At 38.2% G+C, this 24,369-nt stretch overlaps 1 protein-coding gene across 1 annotated transcript in view; it reads right to left on the bottom strand.

Annotated features, from left to right (window-relative positions):
• pde11a (phosphodiesterase 11a) overlaps window positions 1-24,369 on the bottom strand; it is a 79,859-nt gene that overhangs the window by 15,754 nt on the left and 39,736 nt on the right. The window contains 11 exon segments of the mRNA XM_007890064.2: window positions 1,793-1,900; window positions 1,995-2,141; window positions 10,093-10,143; window positions 11,265-11,357; window positions 13,225-13,292; window positions 14,102-14,177; window positions 16,514-16,536; window positions 16,539-16,645; window positions 19,057-19,121; window positions 19,998-20,138; window positions 21,573-21,662. Of these exon segments, the coding sequence (XP_007888255.2) occupies window positions 1,793-1,900; window positions 1,995-2,141; window positions 10,093-10,143; window positions 11,265-11,357; window positions 13,225-13,292; window positions 14,102-14,177; window positions 16,514-16,536; window positions 16,539-16,645; window positions 19,057-19,121; window positions 19,998-20,138; window positions 21,573-21,662 (969 nt within the window).

The raw sequence follows: 24,369 nt of genomic DNA, 5'->3' as shown, positions 1-24,369 counted from the left end.
CAACAGGTAAGTAAGTCACAGACGTATAGCCTAATGCAATTCTGCTTTAGCAAATGGTTAAACTCTCGGTTTAAACTTCGACACATAAGAGGCTGGCTTCTAAGAAATGACCTGAAAGGAAAGAATTCCAGGTCGACAATACAGCTCTTGTTGCTGTATTGAATGAAGCTTTGCTGTTGGCTTTCTGTCTAGGCATTTTGGTTTGACGCAGCTGCAGCAATTCAGCATGGGATTTATCCCCAGTACAGACCCTGATCAGATAGCATGAATCCCTCAGCAACCTCCGATCATTTCTTCTAATAAATTGTGTGACTGGATTTTTCAGTAATGATGCCTCATTAGATGGTGATATCCCTCTGATAATGTCAATCAATGCACTGTTTGGGCTGTAAGTAAACAGCCGAGGAAACTGAAACCTCTAGTGAGCAACGGTACTATAACGATCTAAGTCTACAAAGTGTTAGCACATGCTCTGCAACATGGAAGATGCCAGGCTGTGCATTAAAGCTTATAATTCAATCTTTGGATTCCATTAATGTTCAGAAATGACATCAACAGAAATGCTTGATTGAAGTACAGTCTTTTTTTCAAGCGTTTAAATAATGTTCTAATGTTGTGAAGAAATTCCTTTTTGTTTCCCCTGAGCATTTGATTTGCAACAGTGGAAGAATACAGTGAGCATTTATAAAGATAAATGCAAATGAATGACTAGACTATACAACAAAATTACATTTGTAAAGCGCCTTTCACGTCGGGAGTACTTATACATTGGAGAAGGAAACAGACATTTGATTAAAATCACAAACGGATGCCCACGTTTTTACCTATTCAATGTCACTTGCAAAGTGTGTACACACACAACACACATTCTCTAATCTCTGCTGCTATTTATATTCCTGTTTTTAGATGTGAGAACCTGTCTTAAAATGTCGCTGTTCCTTCCTGTATTTGATTCTATGAAATATTCCTTGTTTCCCCAAAAGTATTCAGTTTTACACCCCCCCACCCACATACACACAGAATATTCATCCATCCTCACACTTTCACTCTTTAACCCTGACCTATTTCCCTCTACACACATCATTTCCACTTCCCCAAGCCTCAGCAGATCTGCCATGCTCAGTCTTTCATTAGAATAAACTCTCCCCTAATATACGCTGAAATAAAATCTCTCTCTTCACTCTGGCCTTTACAGTTCAAAGGCTTATTTAATATTCTGAACCATGATTTATCTGTTTTCTTTACATTTCAAAGCACAAACCACTTTCTGAAGGCTTACATTAACGTCATTCCATGCTGTGTCCTGTAAAAGCTTGCTTTCAGTGTTACACATTCTTCCATGTAAAGGCAGCTTCATTAACGACTACTAACTGAATGCAGAATGGAACTTTTATTGTTTGTTTCAGAGCAAGAAGGCTAGAGGTTATACGTGGTAGTATTTAGGGGGTGGGTATTCAGTCATTCCGATTGTTTTAGCCTTTTATTTTATGTATAAGAATGGTGACTTTCCCCACAAACATTCTGCAGCCTCAAAGAATTAGAATGCAGGTCAATTCTCAGACTGTCAGAACCCCACCACCCCGTCCCACCCTCGACAGGAAGTTTAGAACCAGCGGCCTTTTAATTGGAATTAGACGATTCATCAATACCGTACTCCCCAAATAGTTGTCTCTTCCTAAAATTGGAAGTTTGACTTTATGTGAGCGTACGTTTTAAATATTGTGTCTACTGAGCCATTCATGATGTTGTTTTGTGCCCTATTCACAGCGCCGTATATCCTTTGAATACTCACTGTCAGCATTGCAAACATGCACTGGGACACATTAAACGCATGCCGCCAGTTGTGATAAGGAACCGTTCTATAGTTCTTCCTGACAGTTAATAACCATCTGCACAGAGTCTGTAAGATAAAACGCAGTTTAGGAACTGGATAGACAAATGTACAGCTGCTATTTGATGAAACGATTCTCCTTGAAATTGGGTGTATGCATTACCTCGTAATCAATTTTAAACTTCTGCACCATTCCCAGCTCCATAAACATCCTCAGGGCTGCGGTGATCATGCCGTCCATATCAAGAGAGAAGTCATTGAAATGGAATTTGTCAATAGCGAGTTCAGTAACGATCGGAATGTTCGCTGCCTGCAAATGCGGAGAATTCTCAGGCTTTTAATAATTCAAAGCTCAGGTTTCACTTTGACTTTTCATCTGCTCTCCACGGGAAGTATCATAATGTCAGAGCCTAGCTCAGGAACAACTCCCTGCAGGGAAACCTGGCAACCTCTGGACCAAAACTGCATCTCTGAGGATTTTTTAAAAAGCTATACCTACATTTCCTCGATGGTACAAACATCGATACAGTGGTGTGTGTGTGTGTGTGTCTATAAAACAGTCTCTACCCTGGTCCTTAGAGGTGCGCATATCCATAATAGCTGTATATCTAAATCAGTCTAGAATCTGTTCAGAATATATCCCAGTATAGGGACTTTTTCTTTTAAAAGAAATGTTAATTTCATACGATTTTAATGGAGCATTAAAACGTAAAGGTCCACACCAGAAAATAATATTGGAAACTACCCCATTATACTAGAGTAATGAAATGCATGCACAGAACATAAGAAATGCTCGACGAAAAAGACTAAGGTTCATCTAGTTCACCTTCCTGGAGGTCGTATCCACATATGTTCCAAACCACCTATGTACTATATCCCATAGTGTTATTTCCTAATAGAAAATAATTTGTGTTTGAGAGAATCAACACTTCCTGCTTCAACCGTCTCCCTGGGGAGCCTGTTCCACATGTTCACTATTCGCTCATTGAATTAGTGTTTGCGTAGATTCGTTCTGAATTTAACCCCTTCAATCGCAGGCCATGAGAACCCTGTACAGTTGCTGAGCTATAGGGCTAACAGCAGGAAGCGTGACTCAGGGTTCATGTTCTATATCACTCCACTGCTGGAAGCGATATTGCTTTAGCACAGCCGTTATTGAGTTTCTTTTTACAAAGAATTAATCAGCGCTGCATCAACTGTGTTTGTTGGAAGTCTCTTCCACACGTCCACTATTCCACAAGGAAATGAAAGAAACCTCTAGTCCTTTGAGAGGCCTGTGAATTCTAAACTTGTATTTGTAGTTCACTGCTCACAAATCTCCAAACATTCGTCGAATATAGATCTACTGACTGGTAATATTCATATTCTGGACAATTTAAAAAAAACATTTCATTCCCTTTGCGTATTTAATTAAAATAACATCATTTTGTAATTTTGGATTTCGAGCCACATTATGTACAGGATGATGAGCAGGCAGGGGTGGCTGGATAGAGCAGATACTATGACTAGGAGCACAAGGGAGGCCAGGCGGGAGAGTAGGTGAAGAAGCTGGTGAGGGAGGAGGGGAAGAGAGGAGAGGAGTGGGTAATGGTGCTGGGGTGGGAGTTAGGGAAGGAGCTGTGTAACCTCAGGAACTCAAAGCAATCATGTGAATAAATGGATGTTTGAAGACTACCTTCTGTTGTGAGTTTGTGTGTGGGAAGTTCTTTAAGCAGAAGTGCTCTTTGATTTAGATAGATGACGATGAACGCAGAGGGTTAGGTGAATGTTTCTGTGTGAATCTCAACATTTGGTTTCTTGTCAATTCAAAATGTTCAAATCTTAAAAAAAATATAAAATCTCTCGTGTGCACCTGTTTGTTTCTGGACGAGTTGATTTTCTTTCTAATATCAATTAAATGGGCTGAGGTTCTTTTCAGCGCTCACATGCTACAGTGCATGAAGGTTGCTATATAAACGCATGTTGGTTGTGTTGTAAATAGATATTTTTACCGCCAATTTTACACCACTGTCAAATCTATAATAATTCATCATAAATGGATGTCCCCTCTATTGTGGGGATTTTTAGGACTAACAAGCTGTGTTTGTTTCTGGCTTTTACCTACAGAAACTGAGCATAGATGGAAATAGTTTTATCAGCAATATTAATGTGCTTCTCAGTGGAATATTTTGTGTATTAATACTTTTTTGTAAATGCATCTACTTACCTTGTTAGTGAAAAAAAAGCATAATAATGAGGGTATGTTAAATTTTCAGAAATTTCTATTGAGGTATGAATTAAGCAGTCTTGTTTATTGCTGGAAAAGCTGACAACACATGGATTATGAATTCATGTAGGTGTAAATTTGCATTCCCCACTTTCTGATGCATTTTAATGAGCCATGCGCTGTGCTGATTTGGGAAGGTATCTTAAGCTCGATTGTGAAATCATTTTGGTGCAACAGTAGAATAATAGCTATCTGTTTATAGTTGAATATTGGTTAGGTGGGAACAGAGTCCTAGATGTGATGATAGATAACCAAGGGATATAATGCTTCCAAATTCTGGGTCAATTGCTTTATTTTCACTGCGGTCCTTAGATGGCAAATGCGCACAACTTTATTATGTACCAGTTTCACTTTGTCTCAATGCAAGATATAGTTTTGCTTCCACAGGGATCTTACAGGCTGTTGTTCTAAATTAATGCTAGATACTGTCTATAAAAGCCTACCATTGTACACAGAATCATGGGCTCCCAAACAACTTTACAATTGGGCAAAATATCTACAGCTCAGAATAGTCTGGGTCAGTGGGCTATGAACTGATACTGTGGCTGTCGGTAAATTGTCGCAGGACCTATTGATGCTCATTCCTTCAAGTGTCAGTTGTCTTCATACCGACAATGTGTAAATCAGATTTGTGTTCACTTCTCAGTGATGCTCTGCTGTGTTGTTTTGACGACTGTTAATCTAATTTGCATGTTAATCTAATTTGGGAAGGTATCTCAAGCTCGTTTGTGAAATCATTTTGGTGCAAGAGTAGAATAATAGCTATCTATTACAATGGAGTAATTAATCACTTGCACCAAACTAACTAGCAATAGAACTGGCTTCCTGCACTGTTCAATACTTGGCAGCAGCCTTGTTCATTAGAGCACTAACAAACTAATGCATAATGATAACTGTGCAGAGTGTTGGCTTACAACAGCACACCACATTGAAATGTTCGATTACCGCCAATGTAAAATGTGCTCTTTTAATTCAGACTTTTTTTTAAAAAAAAGATGTTTCAGTACAGCAGTTAACTGTTTTGAGTCACTATAATTTCATCTGTGAACACCTCGGTTCACTTCAGTCCATTTAACTGGAATTGGTACAAGTGGCTGCAGCAATAGGTCAGATTTAAAATATTGTATCTATGAAAAAAATCCTTGCATTTGCAGTATAGTGCCTTATCGCATCAATTGTCACAAAATGCTTTACAGAGCTTTTTCTGTAAATGTGTGACTGTATTTGTAGTGAACACAACAGCTAATTTGCACATAGCAATATCCCACAAGGAGTCATGAAGTGAGTGACCGTTTTATAAAATCTGGGGATCATTGGCAGGACACTAGGAGAAAAGTCCTTCTCTTTTCGAATAGTGCCATGAGATCTTTAACATTTCCAACAATGCAGTCCTCCCACAACACTGCATTTGAAGTGCCAGCCTCGACTGTGAGTTCCAAGTCCCAACATGGGGCTTGAACTTGCAACCTTTCTAACTCCGATCCCAATTTCCCTAAATTAGATAGATCATATTTTTTGAAAGGCTACTTTATTAAACTCAAATTTACTATAAATTGTTTTACTTCAAAACATTTTTGTACTCGTATGGGTTAGTTGAATATCTAACAGTCTCATCCTTTTCAGTGTTCCATCCACCATCTCACCCTGTCTAAGGGGAGCTCTTATAACTCAGATAATCTCCTGCAAGACGTGTGTCTTGCAACAGAATGTCGTTGACTTGGAGCAGGTCCTGCAGTGCTGAGGAAGCAATGGTCTCGTAGCTGCACGAGTGTGAGAACAACAGTTTATGTGCCAACATGATCGAATAACCGCAGTAAATCCTATTTGCCAATCGGACTCACTATTGCTTCTACTGTGGCCTGTGAGAATGTGAAATCATTTCCATCTCATCTTTCAAATAATATCTGGACAAGGTCAAATGGATTGTCCACATGCCAAACCCTTGCCGGAGCAAAATGTCCTTTTACAGGAAGATGCAGCGAAAACCAGACAAAAAATTACATCTTCAATCCACGACTGTTTGTGGGACACTGATGTGCGCAATTGGCTGCCGCATTTCGCCCACAAATATACACTCAATTCACTTTACAGTATATTCTGTGAAGCGTTTTGAGACGTCTTGAAGATGTGAAAAGCGCTATATGAAATACAAGGATTATTATTTATTTATTATTATAACTCGAGCCTGGTCAGTAACATGTTTTTCAATTAACATTCTAATTCTTTTGTTCTATCCTCCAGTGTCCATGTACTATTTAATTGCGTTTAAACTAATACAAATGTGAGTTGGAGCTGATACTCCAATCTAACCAAATTAGCAAGGAATCTTTGCATTTGCAATTGTCAAAAGTGATGGGCGCTCAGGAAATTCTCAGAAGCGCAACCCGGAAGGAATTAAATTAATTGTCATCCTTTCAAGGTTATTTGCGATGCAAAGCCTGGAATGGAGCGGAATTCTAGCTAAATTAAGTCAATATTCAGATCTGTGATGTGTCGCAGTACTGGACACATAATCGCAAGGCTGCTTTTAGCACTCCCAACAGACGAGAATGCTGATCTCGTGGTTTGTGGAAAGTGTTCTCTTTGCCTGAATGTCAATCACCCTGTGGACTCTTTTAGAATTAATGATGCATAAAACTGTTTGAGCCCTATCCTGTATTTTGTTATTGTCTCTCCAGGTTTTCTTCTCTCTTACATAACCTATCACCTTACCTAGTATTCCTTTTGGAGAATTCAAACGCTGTCTCATTCAAATTTTTTAGTTAGCATTTTCCCGAAACATATCGGTACGATCATTTGAGATTTCCAGCATTAAGACCAGTGAAAATCTGAAGATGGTTAACTGTTGGCAACAAATTAAGTGCAGACTTGTGATCCAGAATAAAATTCAGACTTTCAGCCTTTTAAACCCAGTCTGGTTGCAATACACTTGGTGTCTTGACACTGCATAAGCCTGTTAGTGTTGGTAATGGACTAGACTGTAAAAGCTATTACCATAATTGCTTTCCTCCCCAGCCATCCCCACGGGTAATTAAAATCATTGCTTGCATGTAGAAAGCAACTATTAGTGCCAGAGCTTGATGTGTATTGGCAGAAATCTGGCAGCAAACTACCATCAAGGCATAGATCTGCTGGTCAATCACTATCTATTAATATGCTCTTAGATCTGCAAGGCTGTGCCTTACCCTGAGATCCAATGTCTCTGTTTTAAGACCTTAGACAATTTACAGTGTTTATGTTGATGCAGAAATAGACTGAAATAACTCGGGTTGTTTCCAACAGGACCTATCTGTTTGAGGACTCTTGACCTCATCTTTCTAGGGCATGCAATAAATATCATAATGTTGGCATTCAGAGAGCGTCATGAAGTTGGACTAGAAGCCACAGTTTGTCTACAAGGTTTCCTCCCTTCACGTAGGATGAGAAAGAGTTTGTGAAGGCAAGATTTGAGTACAGATGGGTGAGGAAGATGATGGGATTAAGGGACAATAAATAAAATAGAGGGGAAAAAACAGACAGAGATCACTCGAAGCATAGTACATCTAGAATGTTTGATCGCATACAGATAATCAGAAAAATAATAGCAAGTAAAATAGTAGTAAAATTAAAATAGCCAAAGATGTTAAGTGTTATGCTGGCTGTAGTTATACAACTGCTGGCACAGTACCGGCCAAATGTAGACATACAACTTGTAGAAATCTTGCTAATTCCAGGAAGAAGTTGATGTGAATCTGGGATTGAACATCCAATGTTCCTGACCGTACTTCATTATGAAAGATTCTTAAATTCAGTTTGAATTCGAAAGACTGTCCTTTTCCAAAGTTGCGGATAAACAGTTTCCTAAATTAAGACTGAATTAAAGAATTTTCCGCAATGATTTAATTATTCAATTATTTAATTTCATTATTTAATTATTAATTTAATGCATCTTAAATTCTGAGCCAAAATAGTATCATGCTCTAATAGTAGGTGGAGCTTTGGCCTTTACGTGTTCTCAGCAACAATGAGTCTGAATTTTAAATAAAATAACTAATGTCATCATTCACAAGATAATATTTTCCATGAAATACGATGCAATGGGATCTGATCAATCTACTTGAAACCAAAGCTGCCGCTGTTATCAATAAGGCAATTCGGTAATAGAAAAGGTGCACACCCAACACACAGTGAACTTGCTTTTAATTCATTAGTCTTTTGTCACCAAGCTTCTACATGAGCTTCTATTATGAAAGAAGAAATATTCACAACAACATAAATCATTAATTCCCCTCATTAAATATTAACCCAAGCCAGCACTGCTTAGGGCTGCACACTTAAGCCATCTCTTTGAAAAGAACTAGTTGCTCATTCACAGATCATACATCAATAGAGAATTGTTTTACATTCTGTCAATATATAAAGGATTCCAAAGAGATTTACTGATCCGGTTGTGTTACCAGGAAGCACTCCACATCTAGGTAATGTACACTGTGTGACACTCAAGATTGTGTAACCAACAAATCTGTTCAGGTAACATGTTTCAGCTCACATTAAACACTAAGTATTCAAATTGGTAAACAAAAGCCCTTCGTGGCACACACATAGGTGGGTATGGGTATAGAGTTGCTCCAAGTAAAGCTTCATCCAGTCAAAAAGCCAGAGAGTTGAATGACTCTTCTTTACTTTTGAGGTTTAGAAATGCCGTTCAATTCTTAACACTACAGTTCAGCCTTGAACATAACTTATATTTAACTGTTTATGTTGGAGGAAGGGAAAAAAAACAACTCGGAAATTAACACTTCTATGTGTTAATTTACAAATGTCCACCTGATTTACTTTGATTTTCATAATAAAGTATTAATTTTGTGAAGTTATGCTTCCCAGGCAATTTTTGTGTGTTTTTTTGCTGAGAATATGAATCTCAAGTCTTCTCTGTTGTGTATCTTGTTTACTCACATGCCTTTTGTAGCATTCGGTTCAAGCTGTTGGCTGGGAGGTATGTGAAAACGGCTTCAGATCTCTTCCCACCCTCCTTTCTTCCAAACATGACACAGTATAGCTGAGTTCACATATGGGGGATTGGAACCAGCACCAGATATTTATGCTCTAACTTACTACACCGCCTGCCAGTTCAAGGAGATCCAAGATATTAATGTTCTAACCATAGGAATGTTGTGTGCATCTGTTAATATCAGGAGTTCACATGTATACATAAAGCTAATTAGAGACCTTCTACTCAGTCATTCTGAAATTCAGCTTCTGGCTGTCTGTGATTTTGTATGAACTCACCCTTGGTTCTGTTTGAGGATAGATGTCTGCACAGTGTGAACATCAGATGACAGCGTATGTGAGATGGCTGCTGGTAATGAACATCCTTCAACATTTAACATCATACGTTCAATGCACAGAGATTCCCGAAGACCATTCGGCATTATATCAGAAAACTGTGGGTAACCTAATCTCTAGAACTATATCCCTCCTCCTTGCCCAACCTCAAAACCTGCCTGAAGACCTATATTTTTTCTGCACTTTCTGCCCCTTTGCTTGCCACCCAGACTTCCAGACAGATATGTGAAACATTCTGAGATGTCCTCCTGATGTGAAAGATGCTTTATAAATTATTATTGTAACAGGCATTTCAGTGAATTTACGAACTTAGGATCTAAGGAATGAATGATGTGTCTTTTTAATCTATATACAGTACTTCTATTCTGTCTCGTTTCTATACCTTTAGAAATGTGATGTGCACTAATAATTTTTGCTTTTAATGATGAAAACAAACAATTAAAAAGTTACAAGACGCACATTATTATTGCAGCAAACCTGCCTGCAGAATTATACTTACTGCAATTGCATTGTTGTCTCATTATAAATGATTTCTGGAAGGCCAGCCAAACATTTGCATTATAATGAGCACTTTTCAATAGTAAATATTGCAGAACACAGTGTAATGTATAAGAACCTTATAAGAAAGTTCATGTAGGTCATGTAGGAATTTATGTGTTGTGCCTCTTACCTTAAATTTGTCCACTTCAGATTTCAAACATGTGGCATGATAGGAGAGGACCTAGAATAGAGAAGGTGCTAAAATTAAGACTTGCATTAAAATCTTTCCAACATTCTCCATGAAAAAATCAGCGTGAATCAATTATCATAAAATATAGGTCACTTGCAATATAATATTCCAAAAGGTACCTGTCAACTTTTATCATGAATTCTACCAGCCTCTGAAATGCAACCACTTAAATTAAGAGTACAGCATTTGACTTTTATATTCCTAAGAATCTGTGTTTTAAGACATGAATAAAATAGACAAAAATAATTACACACTGAGAAAGTTCAGTGGCAAAGCTCGTCATTCTTGGTCGTGCAAGATAAGTCCTTTAAAGTAAGAAAATAAGGTCAAGGCCACCAGAATGTTGTCATCAAATGAGGGGGAAGAGTTATTCGGATTAATCCACATCACTAGCAAACTAATGCCAAATTTCCCAATGTTCAATTCATCTTTTTCCGACTCGGAAGTTTCCTCGCAACTGGCTTTTTTTGAACTTTCCCTTTTGATGGGCAGGGACTTCAGTGTAAGTCATCAAAACATTAGCCCTTTGACCTGTATCTCACAAAAGATCAGAGAGCACGATTGTGGAGTGAATCATCCAGATAAGCATCAGATTGCCAAGCTCTGCCTGGTGAGATACATTTGCTGCAGAGCCACATTGCTCAACCAAAGTAGGTGCTTTTTTAAAAAAAATATAAATCATTTTGACTATCTTTTGTTTTTTTCCCACTGGTAGTGTGAGCTCTTACTACATTTTGCCCTAGTTACCATCATATTCTCATTCTCTTACTTAAGGGAAGCTGGAGGGAAGATACTCGAGAAAGCTCTTACTGTTAACGCAGGAAAGGGACGTCAGCTGGAAACTGAAAACTGGATGTGCTGGCTGATGAGATCAACCTGGTTTCTCTCAAATATCCCATGGGCTGTGAAGCCACATGTGTAGAGTGTAAATTATTGATCTCTGACAATGCATTGCTTTCTTCACGCACGCTCTCTATTCCTTTTCAATCAATGAGGTGGTCTGGTGAACCCATTTTAAATGAACCCAATTTGGTTAAATTTGGAATTATGGCAGGCAGCATCATCACGTGAAAGCTGTTGAAAACGCCGTATTGAGTCCAGCTGATACTCACGTCAAGAGCTACCGACTGCTTGGCCCATGATTTTTTCACTTGGTTGTACATTATTGTGTTGTTGATGCCGAGGCCACAGAAAATAACAAAAGCCTGCAACAAAGATTAACAAATTCACATTTTAAGTTCGAGCACCTACCACTTTATTTTATAGCACTAAAACTTAGAGTATTTACACAGTCAATTCACTTTACAGTGTATTCCATGAAGTGCTTTGAGACGTCTTAACAATGTGATAAGGCACTTTATCAAATACAAGGATTATTATTATGTCTGTCTGTTCAGCTGGATGTTTGATATCCTGACCAGCAATTCACCAGCTAAATTGCCTCCTGACTGTTTGTGGGTCATTGCTGCTCACAAATTGGGTTGCCCTATTTGCTTACAAATACACAGTGATTACACTTTACAAAAACTCTGTGAAATGCTTTGAAACATTTCAATATGAGAAGGTGCTATATCAAATGCAAGGTCTATTTATTCAGTTGAACAGCTTTCTATTTAACGCAAACAATGAAGCTGAAACACAGATTATTTCCTTTATATTTTCAACATAGAAACCACATCATCTTGTAAGATTATTATATTTTGGAAAACAGATTATAATAGCTCCTTATGTTTTATGGTTCACACTGCTGAAAATCTAGCTCTTAAACAAGATTAATAGCAACGTCTAAGTAATAAAGGTATTGTAATAAAATGTTGCTAAATCACCAACAAAACTCATATTTCAGTAACCCGCAGATGTGTCCATGGGGAGCAAACCTGAAATATTCACAATAAAAAAAGTAGTTGATAAATATTTGATGTTGTGTAACACGAGTTATAATTTAGAATAATCTGCGGTTATGAAACATTTAACATGTTTGTACCCACTTGGTTTTCTCATCTGAACCCAATCTTTTTAATCTGATTCTTCTACAGTTCTCATTTAGTTCATTATTCTGAACTAGGAAGGAAAGTTGTACTTCATTTTCAGTGCAAATGTACTGTTGTAATAAAACTATTTGATGGTTCTAGATGACCCAGCAACTCATTATTGTTTCACATCTGGTGTTTTTGACACAATAATATTATATGATGGTAATGAGCTGATAAGAGTTCTATTATATTTATACCATCGCTAAAATATTACAACCTAAATGTTTCACTGTGGTTGCAAATGCGTGTAAATGTTTTGCAATAAGTTTGATTTGATATGTTCCATTTGGGATGGTCCAGCTTCATTAATTATTAATTCCTGCTTTTGCTTTATTGCAAACTCATAAATGAAGTGCTATCTGTGTTTCTTCCCTCCCCCACTTTCTTATTTCATACAGTTAAAATTCTTTAGTCTTATCACTTGCAAACTGCTGTGCAGTGTATTATATGGACATGAGTAAATGCAACTGAGACTTGCACTGATGACCAGCCTGATTAGAAAACAAACCACTCATTATCAAAGCAAATTGCCTATGTGTTGCTTCATGCTATTACTGTATCTCACTTGCATAATACAGCAACAACAACGCAGGGTAACATCTAGCAGTAGTAGATTGCTGTGGTCCAAGAAACCCAATTCATATTTCACACTTCACAACCCTTGACATTGATCGGGTTTTTTGTTTAGAAAATATATATCATTGGAGTTCTGTGCACGATAACGCATTAAAATGTTGAACCTGTAACTGGCTTTTTAATATACTAAAAATAATCCCTTGACAACTCTTGGGCCATCCATTGGATTTAATTTAATTTATACCAATTTTTTGCAATTCAATGTTGTTGATTACATTGCTCCTAAATCACTTCTTCCAGGTAAGATCTAGAGTGATTGGTGATGAACAGTGCAGTGTAAACAACACAAAGATTCACAAGCGAAGCCTCGCTAAATTGCCATAGATTTAATCTAAAGACGGTCAAAAAATATAATGCTGTGAAATGTGCGACTCCTCTGACAATGAGGTGACGTTTCTTTCACCTCAAAGAGTCGTTGATCAGCATCATCAAAGGGTTTCCCATCAATCCTGTTAAGGACCTGAGCCACACCTGCAGAGAAGATTTTTAGCGTTAGAAGGAGTTCACGATATTCCTGACATTGCTTTATGAAGTCGTCAGATAAATCATCTCCAAATAATTCATCCAAAAAAGAGTTTGATTAGAAATATTTTCATCTTCTCTTTGATTTCCTCTCCTGAAGGAAGGTCTGAATGCCTGGTTGTGGATATCAGCGCCTTGGGACGTCCTCCCGACGTGAAAGGCGCTACACAAATGTAAATTGTTGTTTTTGTTGTTCATCTCAGCGTGCAATTCTATCTTAACTTGATGTTCACATAAGCACACTTCCCAGCAGAGGGGGCATTGGATTTTGTGCCGGTCTCTGAACGCAAGCTGATTGTATCCTTTCCTAGGCTGGTGGGCGTTGATGGCAATTGCAGCTCAGGTGTGCTAACTCTGGAGATCCACCTTTGTGATTTCCGGGCCTGCTGATCACTAGTAAACGTTCTCCTTCAGTAGGAGAGTGGTAGAGTCCATGTCACAAAGTAACACCCACACCTCCTTGGTGCTGGCCATGATCAGTCAGTAAAAAGTATGATTTAAGGGAAGGCAAAGTGCTTGTTTTTTTTTCCACCCGCATGCCACTCAACCCAGCAGCTTTAAGATCAGTTGCATGAGCCAGAGCATCATGTGTGACAGAGAATGCTTAGGTTCAAGAATTGAGACTCACTTTCTGCCGGGTGCTCTTTATACCTTTTGTACCATTTATGCCATTGGGTTGCTCCAGACAAAAAGAAATCCAACGACATATCATCAAACAATGGTGAAATAAACTGAAGTGTAAAAAATTTTTAACATACCAATGATCTGGTGCGTACTGTTCCATATTGGTACACACAGGACTGATCGGATATGAAAACCCGAAATCTGATCAGCCTAAATGAAAATACAAAGCAGTGTAATTAAACAATGTATTTAGATATCTGAAGTAATTTGGGGATTAATTCTGAAATGAATGCTGATGAGTGAGAGCTTAACTGAATTGTAGATGTTTGTCAACCAGGTGAAGTATGGTTCAGTAAAGATTGATACTATAACACCAGACAATGTGCAAAAACCTTTCAGCAATCCTATTTAGTGTAATATTCTTGAATCGCACTTTGCATTGAGGCTTCCTTTTTTACTGCATATGCACTGTGCAGATCTCATGACGAATTGTGCATAGGATCACTGCAACCTAGAGGTCAAAGCGCATATCCTTTTTTGTAGGCTTGTATCACACCCTCGCTGGAACTGTTAAAGAAGAACAGCTCTGTAGTTAATTTATTTTTTGGTACAAATATCTTTCGATAGTTTGTCGTGTGTGAAAAAGGGGTCAATTTAATTTAAAATCATATGTCCGACCTTTAATTTTTATTCCGTTTCAGTGTGGACCCTGTTGTGGTAAAAAGAGACCTAATTATAGGAATCAGAACGCAGAAGTCTGCCCTTCTCCCTGAATGGTAAACCAGTGAGTGGGTGGTTGCAATGACGTTGGTTTCTGCTCACTAAGCAGCTCCACTGAGTGATCTACCCTGACATTGCCGTGGAGCTGCGGCTGGAAATGGCAAAACTAAGGATGAGGATTCCTTGTGTTGGGAATAATGTGGATCGATTGTTACAGGGGCTGCTGTAGCTCCATTGTAGTCCAGATCAATCCGCACTAGGCAATTCAGTCCCTTGAATTGGTATTGCTTCCAGTTCAGCAAACCATTACAAAAGAAACAAGAGTAGGTCATTCAGCCTCTCAAGCCTGTTCCGTCATTCTATTGGATCATGGCTGATCTGTACCTCAACTCCAACTACCTGCCTTTGCCCCATATCCCTTGACACCCTGACCTAACAAAATCTATCCACTTGTAAATTTGAATGGATGACGTTCAGAACATGATTCCTCTCTCGTTTGTTTTTTTAACAACACTCCCAATCATAAAACATTGCAAAAACAAATAAAATTAAGCGTGATGGCTTAGAATTATTTAATTAAGCTGTGATTTAAAACAAAAACACTAAAGTAGCGCTGTTTGCAAAATACAAGCTGTGCACTTTTCTGATAATATGCTTCAGAGAGAAGGCTAAAAGATCTGATTCACATCTTGTGCTTGGGGTGGATGTAGGGTGAGTGATGATGAGAGGTCTGATCTTTCTCCACAGGAAAGGAAGGAGAACTGGAAGGACTCAGGATTGCTCTAGCACTCCTCCCAGTGGCTCGTTTAGAACAACATTAAGTGGATATGGAAGCATGTCTACATCTGCTGTTCACACGGGTAGTTTTTTGTCCTGGGGAGAAAGAGGGTGAACAATGGGGAAAGAATAGAAGGTACCCTCAAAGTGAGAATAACCCTGCTAAAATACTCCATATAATTGGTGAAGTGTTATACCATCTCACCTTTTGTAATTCCATCTCTTTGCTTTAAAGCAGTGTCATGTGCAGTTAGTAACTTACAAGTAGGAAGTTCCCATGAAGAGTCCAGGTTGGCAGAATGCAAGCTTGCTGTGATTGTTATAGTCACGCTGGTTTTGAATCATTCCAGAGTGGCCTCAAAGGGCAAGCTTATGTACGTAGATTTCCATTTTGAAAACATTTCTAAAATGGCATTTTTGCAAAGATCTCATGTGCTAATGCAACAGTGTTGAGGGACAAACATTTGCGTCGTTTTAGCCTTAAAATCATTGAAAAACCGCAGGCAATCAGCTTCTAAGTTAAGGTTACGTTTCAGACTGTTCTCCAACGTTCGAGAATTTTGAATTTGACTACAATAGTTTTACGGCTAAGACCAAGTCGGAATGAGGGCCTTTGGGTGTCATAAGATCATATAATTATGTCCTTTGTCCCTAATGAACTGGCTATTGCTCTGCATTGTCAGGAAATTACACTTAAGGAATACAACTTTTGCTTTGCATTTTAATGCTTGTTAACCTAAATCCACCAGTCAATTGCATACGGGTTTAATTCTGGGATAAGAAATAATTAATATATTGAGAACTGATAGTAATAAAAGATAAAAGTGGAACTTAAAAATAATGTTTAAAGGACGACAAATCTACAATTACAAAATAATGGATCAGACCTATAACCTGTGGGACTGCATTGATGACCGTGTGCGTCATTATTCATATAAAATCTAGTTACAATTTGAATTTTAGATCGAGGAATGAATGTATAAGTACGTGTCTGGAGAGAAACCATTTTGAAGGAAAGTTGCATCAATGCTAATTAAAGAGTCACTCACTTCTGCATCAAACCGTGGGTCTGATATGCATCACCGATATTCACTGGAAGACCAGTGGAAGCTACAAGTTCAGCGATGCTGTTGTTAATTAGCCAGTCTGAATACAATGATTTTTCTATGCTGTCTTTTAAGCTTTTGTGAGGGACATAAAAAGAAACAATTACGCAAATTCAAAACCGCTTGAAATAGTCAGATATTCATCGTAGTTCATTTGCAAATGTTGCACAATCGATCAACTGAGTTACAGAAATGTTGAGCATGCCATGAAAACACAAGGGAATGTCTATATTCTTAACTAAAACTAAAATGCAGTTGCTGATCATTCTATTCTGTCACAGAATGAATAACAGATATAGAGTGGACAATTTAATTTAATAGACTATCAATTTCTTGACACCAATCCAGTATTTGTACACTATGTTTTGAAATGTCGCACTTAGTTTAAAAAGCAAGATTATTGAAAAAACCCTACATTTCATTGCAACGTGAGTAGAACTTTCAACAGCCAGAAGCAAATGACATGCCAAGGTTAAGAACAATTCCTGCTGTTTTGCCAACAGACAGGTTTTCACAATAAACACTTCAAGCGAGTATTTATTTCCTGCACTGACCCATTCTTCCTCTCAACGCAAATCATTTTTACCTTAAATGTATACTCCTAAAGATTAGTTGACCAGTTTCAGATTTATGAATTTAATTATAAGTGTGAAGACGTGTGTAAAATGATGCCAGCAGATTCCTATGTTGCAACTATTTACTGCTTTCTCCAAAGGTCCTGCTACCGAGTTGAGTACACAAATCATCCAGCCCTCATTAGAACGGAAAACATAATGGAAATATTGCTACGTTTGTTAAAGAAATAATTAGAAAAATACTTCTGAGGTAGAATACTATTGAAATAGTCCTGACCATTTTATAGTACAGACAGATCAAACAATATAAGATTGAATAACAGTGTGGTTCAGCAAAGGAACAACTGGTCATATGTTACATCAATTCATCCTGTGGGAAATATACTCTCCAATGAGTTCCAATTTCTCATAGCAAAATGTGTGCTGCAAGCATCCAAAGTACAGCAAGCAATGGCTAACCCTGCCTTTTATGCTTACACGTAGTAAAGCAAGGCATACATCAAAACAGAGGTTTCTTACAATTCAAGCTGCTGATTCTGTCTGGGAGTGGTCAACAGACAGAGGCTGTGTGGGAAGCTTTGCTTCTATATCGGGTACAGCTCCCTGACTGTCCAGTGATTTGAGAAGTCCTGCTCACGTGAAAGGCGCTAAACAAATGTAATTTGTTGTTATTAGTCCTTTTGAACCTTTTGGACTATTAGAGAGTGTCCTCCTCTGGTGTTCCTCACATACCTATGGCTTAAGTGTCTGGTTTAAGTGCTTGTAGCCTTTGTGGGGCCGAACATAGTTTACATGAGAGACTTTGATGTGGACGTAATAAGATGAATGGCCTCATTTGCGTAAGTCACTGTGTAGTTCAGCAAGTATAGTACTGCACAAGAAAGCAGTTTGTCAATGAGCCGAGGATGCCAGATCTATCAAAGGTTCTAGTAATGCCCATGAATTCCTGCTGCACTTTGGTGCTGGATTTTGGATGAACTTTCAGTAAATTTGAAATTGCACACTTCCATTTTATTTTTCAGAAGTGCAGCTCACTTTTGCAAACATTCTTGCAAAAAGAGAGAATTTTGTGAGATTTTCTCAAGGTTTGCCAATGATTGAAAATTTTTATGAAGCGGTTCTTGAAAAAAAGAAAGTATTGGCCTTAACATTGGCAAAAGAGAGCCTGAAAACAATTCTCCCACAGTTAGTTTGCCTTTTGTACTTGTAAACAAAAGTGAAACGCGAGTGTATTTGGATTTCAAGGTTTTGCAAAGCAGCTTGAATCGATTCATTATTTTCTTTGTCACCAAAGGAAGCAAAGTAGTTAAAAAGAGATCAAACGCTCTGAGGTTTTACCAAGAAGCAAAGTACCTACTGAGTGACAATAAAAAAAATCACGAAATGCTCCAAAGAATAAAAAAATTCCTAATTACAATTTTGATTTTTAAAAAAATGCTAATTTTGTGTATCTGCTTTACATAAGTGTGTGTGGTTGAGGAGCAAACATACTTAGCACTGTGGATCACAAAACTCTCTTGTGGTCTTGTGATTTGCGAAATTTGGTATTATGGAAATCTACTTTGGAGGATAAATCTAGGTGATTGGATAAGTTTAGAATAGTTTTACATGAAATTTCTCTGCTGCAATTATTTTTGACAACCTGCAATTGTAATTTAACATCATTATAACCTCCATGGAGAAGTCAAATGTTCCTTAACACCAAAAAACTGCAAAATATCAGGAACTGTAAATTAATAACCAATAATATGTTAGATTAACCATTAAGCCACTCTCGAGATTATTCATGTTCCATTCGAGTATTGCTCTTGTGGTATACAATAGACTCACCAACTTCATTTCAGTCCATTGTTTTAACTTGCCCCAAGATCTACGCTAAACTGTGTACCCATTAAATATCATTACCATTACCTGCTTTCGGCATCAGCACTGCATTTGGGTGACAGGAGCTCAAAGGATTTTGTAAACTTCACCACCTGTCATAAAATATTTATGAGAAAGTGTTAGTCACAATGTGCAGCAGAAAGCATCTGTTTATTCTGTGCAGGTGAACCTGTACAGCGAAACTCTTCACTTGGCATTCCCAAATCAGAACCAAGCATACTGTACAAAGCAAATGGAAAGGAAATAAATTAAGCTAATAATGAGATACGAGAGCCAATACATTTAGATTGATAGTTTTACGGATACCATTACAGAGATTAAAATATTAACTGGAAGGCCATTTGTGGAACTAGTAAGGCTCATCGAAATTCATTCCTACTAAGGTATTGTCAAATAGATGTGATTGTATTGTAACAGACTTGGGGGTCTGGTAATGTGTTGACGAGCTAAGGCACAAGTTCACCCTAGAGGATCTTGCACTGTACCTGAGAGGGGTATAAAGCTGTAAATCAATTTGTCTCCCGATCTTTCTTACTCTGAGATTGCACAAAGGAAGTGTAGGGCTCTATGGGGCCAACGAGAACAAAGAAAACTTGGGCTCTAGCCACATTGTGAACACAGTTCCCTGCACAACTGCAGGTTGTTGGGGTTGTCTGTTCTTCTTAGGTTGATGAAGCCTCCCTTCGTTATACACTTTGATTTATGAAATCAAGCTTGAAATCATTAATGATATGGATTTGGCTTTAATGGCTAAATTGTAAACTATAACCATGATATGGAAAATGCTTTTGAATTCGAAGAGGTGTCTTAAGGTCTAAACCATTAGATGATCCCAATCGCATTTATTCCATGAATTCCAAGGAGTTTTTTTTTACGTTTAGAGTAGCTTTCTGCAGACATGAAACGTTCGGTTGTTCCCTCTAAAGTTGTGTTAGCTTTTCCCCTTGCGGCTTTTTAAGCTGACATACCGGTGATTCAATGTCTTCGAGGAGCAGCACAGAACAGCGCTCACATTTCAGCAGTGTCTGGGCGCGATGCATTATCGTCCGAACGATTTTCTCCAAGTCTGTCTGCTCTTCAAACAAGTCGTTGACAACTTCCAGCAGAGCCTTGGTTGAGGGAATTGGGATAAAACACAAGACTTTAGCAGTGGTATATCTATTTCTAAGGGGAAATAGCTGAGGAGTGAAAAATCTCAATCACTGAAAAATGGGGCGAAAAGTTTTTTTTAGCCACATGAGAAACTTAAAGCAGTTTTGCATTTTAAGAAGGAACAATTTGCTCACTTTCAACACTATAAAAGAATAAGAAGGTAGGATTGAACAAATGTAATCAGCCATTAGGTCAATATTCAGCATCTACATAGACCTTTCTCTGCTCCATTTGTACTGCAAAGCTCATGTTCTCTCCCTGATAAAACTGAAACCTGACTGTTTGCACAAAGAGCAATTCATCTGCTCAGTTAGTAAGTAGTTGAAGGTCTCCGAATAATTCCCATCTCCCTTTCTTAAATGATTTCATATCAACCATAAACCTCATTCATAAAATGCAAAATACTGCATTTGCTGGAAATCTGAAACAAAAACAGAGATCGTTGGGCGGGTCAAAAACATTCCTTTCTCCATGGATTCTGCCCGACCTGCTGTGTGTTCCCTACAACCTCTGTGTTTCTTTTATAAACCTCATTCAGTCTACTTCCAATATTTCCCGAGACCAACATAATATTATGACCAGAAGGGTTCTGTGACTGATATCTAGGGGATCTCACCAGTCACAGCTTCTGGTCAGAATATCACCTCTGATGATGATCCTTGTGTTCTATTATCTAGTTCAGTCATTGCCCAGTTTAAAACTTCATCTCAGGTCCCAATGTTTATCACAATCTTTTGCCAAGTCCTTAAATAATCCAAAGTACGTTTCATGTTGACCTTAATTTCTCCGAATCTGTTTGATTTGTTTATTGCATGTCGCCTTATTGGATTTCTTTGAATTCCTTCCTGAATCATGTACTTTTACAGTTTCTCACCAAAAATGGAATGCACTTAAAATTCCTACGATGTTGACTGTGTTCTACCAGTGCTTTAGTGAACTGTCTGACATTGTGGTCATATTTTAAGAATAAGAACCAGAGTCAGTGTGATGGTGCAATGGTGTGTAGTAGTAATGCCCAGAGGTTCAGACCTGCTGCTCAACTGGATTCCCAGACTAACATACATTTGCTTTAAAGTCAGAGGAGAAATCAGTGGAGCCATCGACGAACTGATGATTCACATGAAGAATTTGGCCCAATGACATGCCAATGTTTACATTCCACATGAGCCTCCACCCCTCCTAATCCCCTCATCCATGCCTCTCTATTCCTCACCCTCTCTTGTATGCATCAAGTTTGTTCGTAAATACATCGATGCTTTCTTCTTCAACCATCCATGATTTCAAACACCATCTATTAAGTGGCTAAAAATTAGAAGTGGTGAAGGTCTGACAGAGACGAATCCGTCTTCTCTGAATTAAATCCGTGGACTCTCTGAGGGGCGTTTACTTACTCTGCTTCGGTCGTACTCCTTTCTAGAAGCAGCAAACAGCTGAGCGTTCGAAATCGCAATCCCGCAGAATGGGAGGTACATCCCCAGCACCTGCACAACAAAGGCAAAGTCATTTGTATCTAAATATTGAGTGGTTAGCCAAGCCCAAAGCGTTCATTTCAATGCCCAAAATTGCAAATTTAACATCCCGATCACTTGCACAATAGCATTTTTAGCAGGAATGGTTTTCACTGCCGGAATAAATGTACTGATATTCTAAGAGTGCAGTTTGAGAAGTGGCCACAACAGAATGTTCCTGTTAAAATGTTTCGAAATGCTGGTGTTATAGAATTTAAATTTAGCATCAATCTCCTGCTAGTTGTACTGTTCTCGCTGACCAACCAGGCTGTTCTAGAAGCCATGATGGGACCGTCCACTCACAAGGAGTGGAAATAAGAGTTCTGTGTATTCATATTGAGAATTCCCTGTTAACAGCAGTGCTGAAATTAACAGCAAACTTCCAATCTTCCTCTTTTTCTTCAATTTTAATTTAACTTGTGGGATGTTACTGGCGCAGACGTTTGCCTACATAATAGTCACTTCATTTCTTATCGATCTGTATTTAGTAAATTGCTTTGAGACTTTTGTTTTTTACATGGAAGGCATGAAATTACAAATTCAAGTTATTTATTAATCTAAACCTTTGCACCTTGGAGCAGCAGTCTCTGCAAATAGAGCAAATTCCTTGGGACCCTGTGTGCCTTAAAATCTAACCTAACTTCCAACTGTGCTGAGAATGGTTGCAGCTCAGGAGGAAGATATTCATCATTCTTCCACTGGTGATTCTGCGTGTTGAACTATTTCAGCATATTAGGCAATAGATTTGTTAGATGCTTTCCACTCTTCTCATCTTTAGGTTCCAATCACGGTTTCTGGCAAGCCATTCCCTAATGCTGCCTTTGCAGGTAACCCTGATAAGATAGATGAGATACCTGATCTTAATCTATCTAGAGTCTAAAGGCAACTGGAATCAATGACGACCACTGGTTTGTAACCTCCATGTTTCTTGCCAGGGACGAGCTGAGGCAGGTCTCAAGTTGTCCATTGAGTAAATGCAGACATTAACATTTCTGCTTTAATTCACTGGATTATGCACTTAATGGATCTGCATTAAACATTAAGGATTCCCTGACAGCCTGGAGGATAAAAAGCAATGAACTACATAGTCCAGAGGTCACAGATTTGTTTGCTGGTCTTTGATCATTTTGCTGATCTGAACAGGAGTAGAGCAAGCAAATCGGCAGGAAACCTGCGCCTGATCATTGTCGGACATCTATACAATTGAGGTGGGGTGAAAGAATATTGATTTTATACACAGTGTACCTATTGTATATTTAAAATAGGCAGCTGTAATAAAGCACTGATAGTTAAATTCTGTGTGCAATTGGCTGCTGCGTTTTGCCCACAAAATATACAGTCAATTCACTTTACAGTATATTCTATGAAGCGCTTTGGGATGCATCAACAACATGATAAGGAGCTATATCAAATGCAAGGATTATTATTATTTTGGCAACACTAATGAAATCAGCTTAATGGAAAATAAGTTTGGTATCTTTACATATGATTAGCATATTAATTCATGTATGAAGTCCATTAATCAACATAATGGCACATCTTGTTAGAGCGTTATCAAACAAATGATTTCTGCTGAACTGATTTAAATGGGAATATTTAAAATTTAGAAACCTATTTGGGGTGTTTTCAGGTACCATATATAATGAAGTTGCAGCCATTTTAAATTATATAACTATGTCACAGTGCAGTCCAGTTGTAAAAATAGGCACTCGCAAAACTAAAACCATGTTTAAAAAATCACAAACTTAATACACACAATAAAAGTGGATTGATGTGAGCCATTTGATAATTTAATTTTGCATTACTAAATTTACAAGGTTAAATAAACTCCAACTGCCTCACCTATGAAAATCAGTTTGAGGAGACACAAGATCAGTCTCAAGGCAGATTGAAGGCTGACTGACCATAAGGCAGAGTATTCAATTTTAAACTGTGATACTATTTCCTTTTGTAATGCACAATGATGCACGCTACAAAAAACACTATTGCAAGTAAAGAAAATGTTAGGATCTTGTACCGGACAGGATTATAAATGTATACAAATAACCATTGGCAGAGATTATTGAAAAATAATAATCCTTGCATTTCATGCCAGGAGGACACCTCAATGTACTGTAAACAAATGCATCAGCCAATTTAAGCACAGCAATGTCCCACAAAGAGCCATGAAGTGAATGATCAAATTAATTTGAACAATTATTGGGCAGGACATGGGAAAAAAAGCTCCCTTCTCGTGTCAAATCGTGCCTTAGGACTTTTAACATCCCCCTGAATAAATAGATGGGACCTCAGTTTAATGTTTCATCTGAAGGACCTCTGACAAAATAGTGCACACCCAACACTGCACTGGAGTTTCAGCCTGGAGTATAAACTCAAAATCTTGACGATGGTCTTGAACCTAACTAACCTCATTTCCTGTGTGTGCGAATCAGTTCTGATCATTACTCTCCCTTTGTTGTGCCTCAATTTGTATTTGGGGGCTCACATCAGATCATTCAGGAGGTCTGAATGGACAGAGTATGATGCACTCTTGCAATTGGAACACCTTCTCCAGAAATGTTCAGAAACCCAACCCCAGAGAAGGTTTTCCTCATTTCTAGAAGTAGCATCGCCTAGTTTACCTTATAAGACTGCCGCTGAAGCTAATGCTCCTGTTAGTGGTTGAGCAGCAGAGTTGATA

This window comes from Callorhinchus milii, unplaced genomic scaffold, assembly GCF_018977255.1.
Source record: "Callorhinchus milii isolate IMCB2004 unplaced genomic scaffold, IMCB_Cmil_1.0 Scaffold6, whole genome shotgun sequence".
Taxonomy (NCBI): Eukaryota; Metazoa; Chordata; class Chondrichthyes; order Chimaeriformes; family Callorhinchidae; genus Callorhinchus; species Callorhinchus milii.
This window is presented reverse-complemented; position numbering and strand designations above follow the sequence as displayed.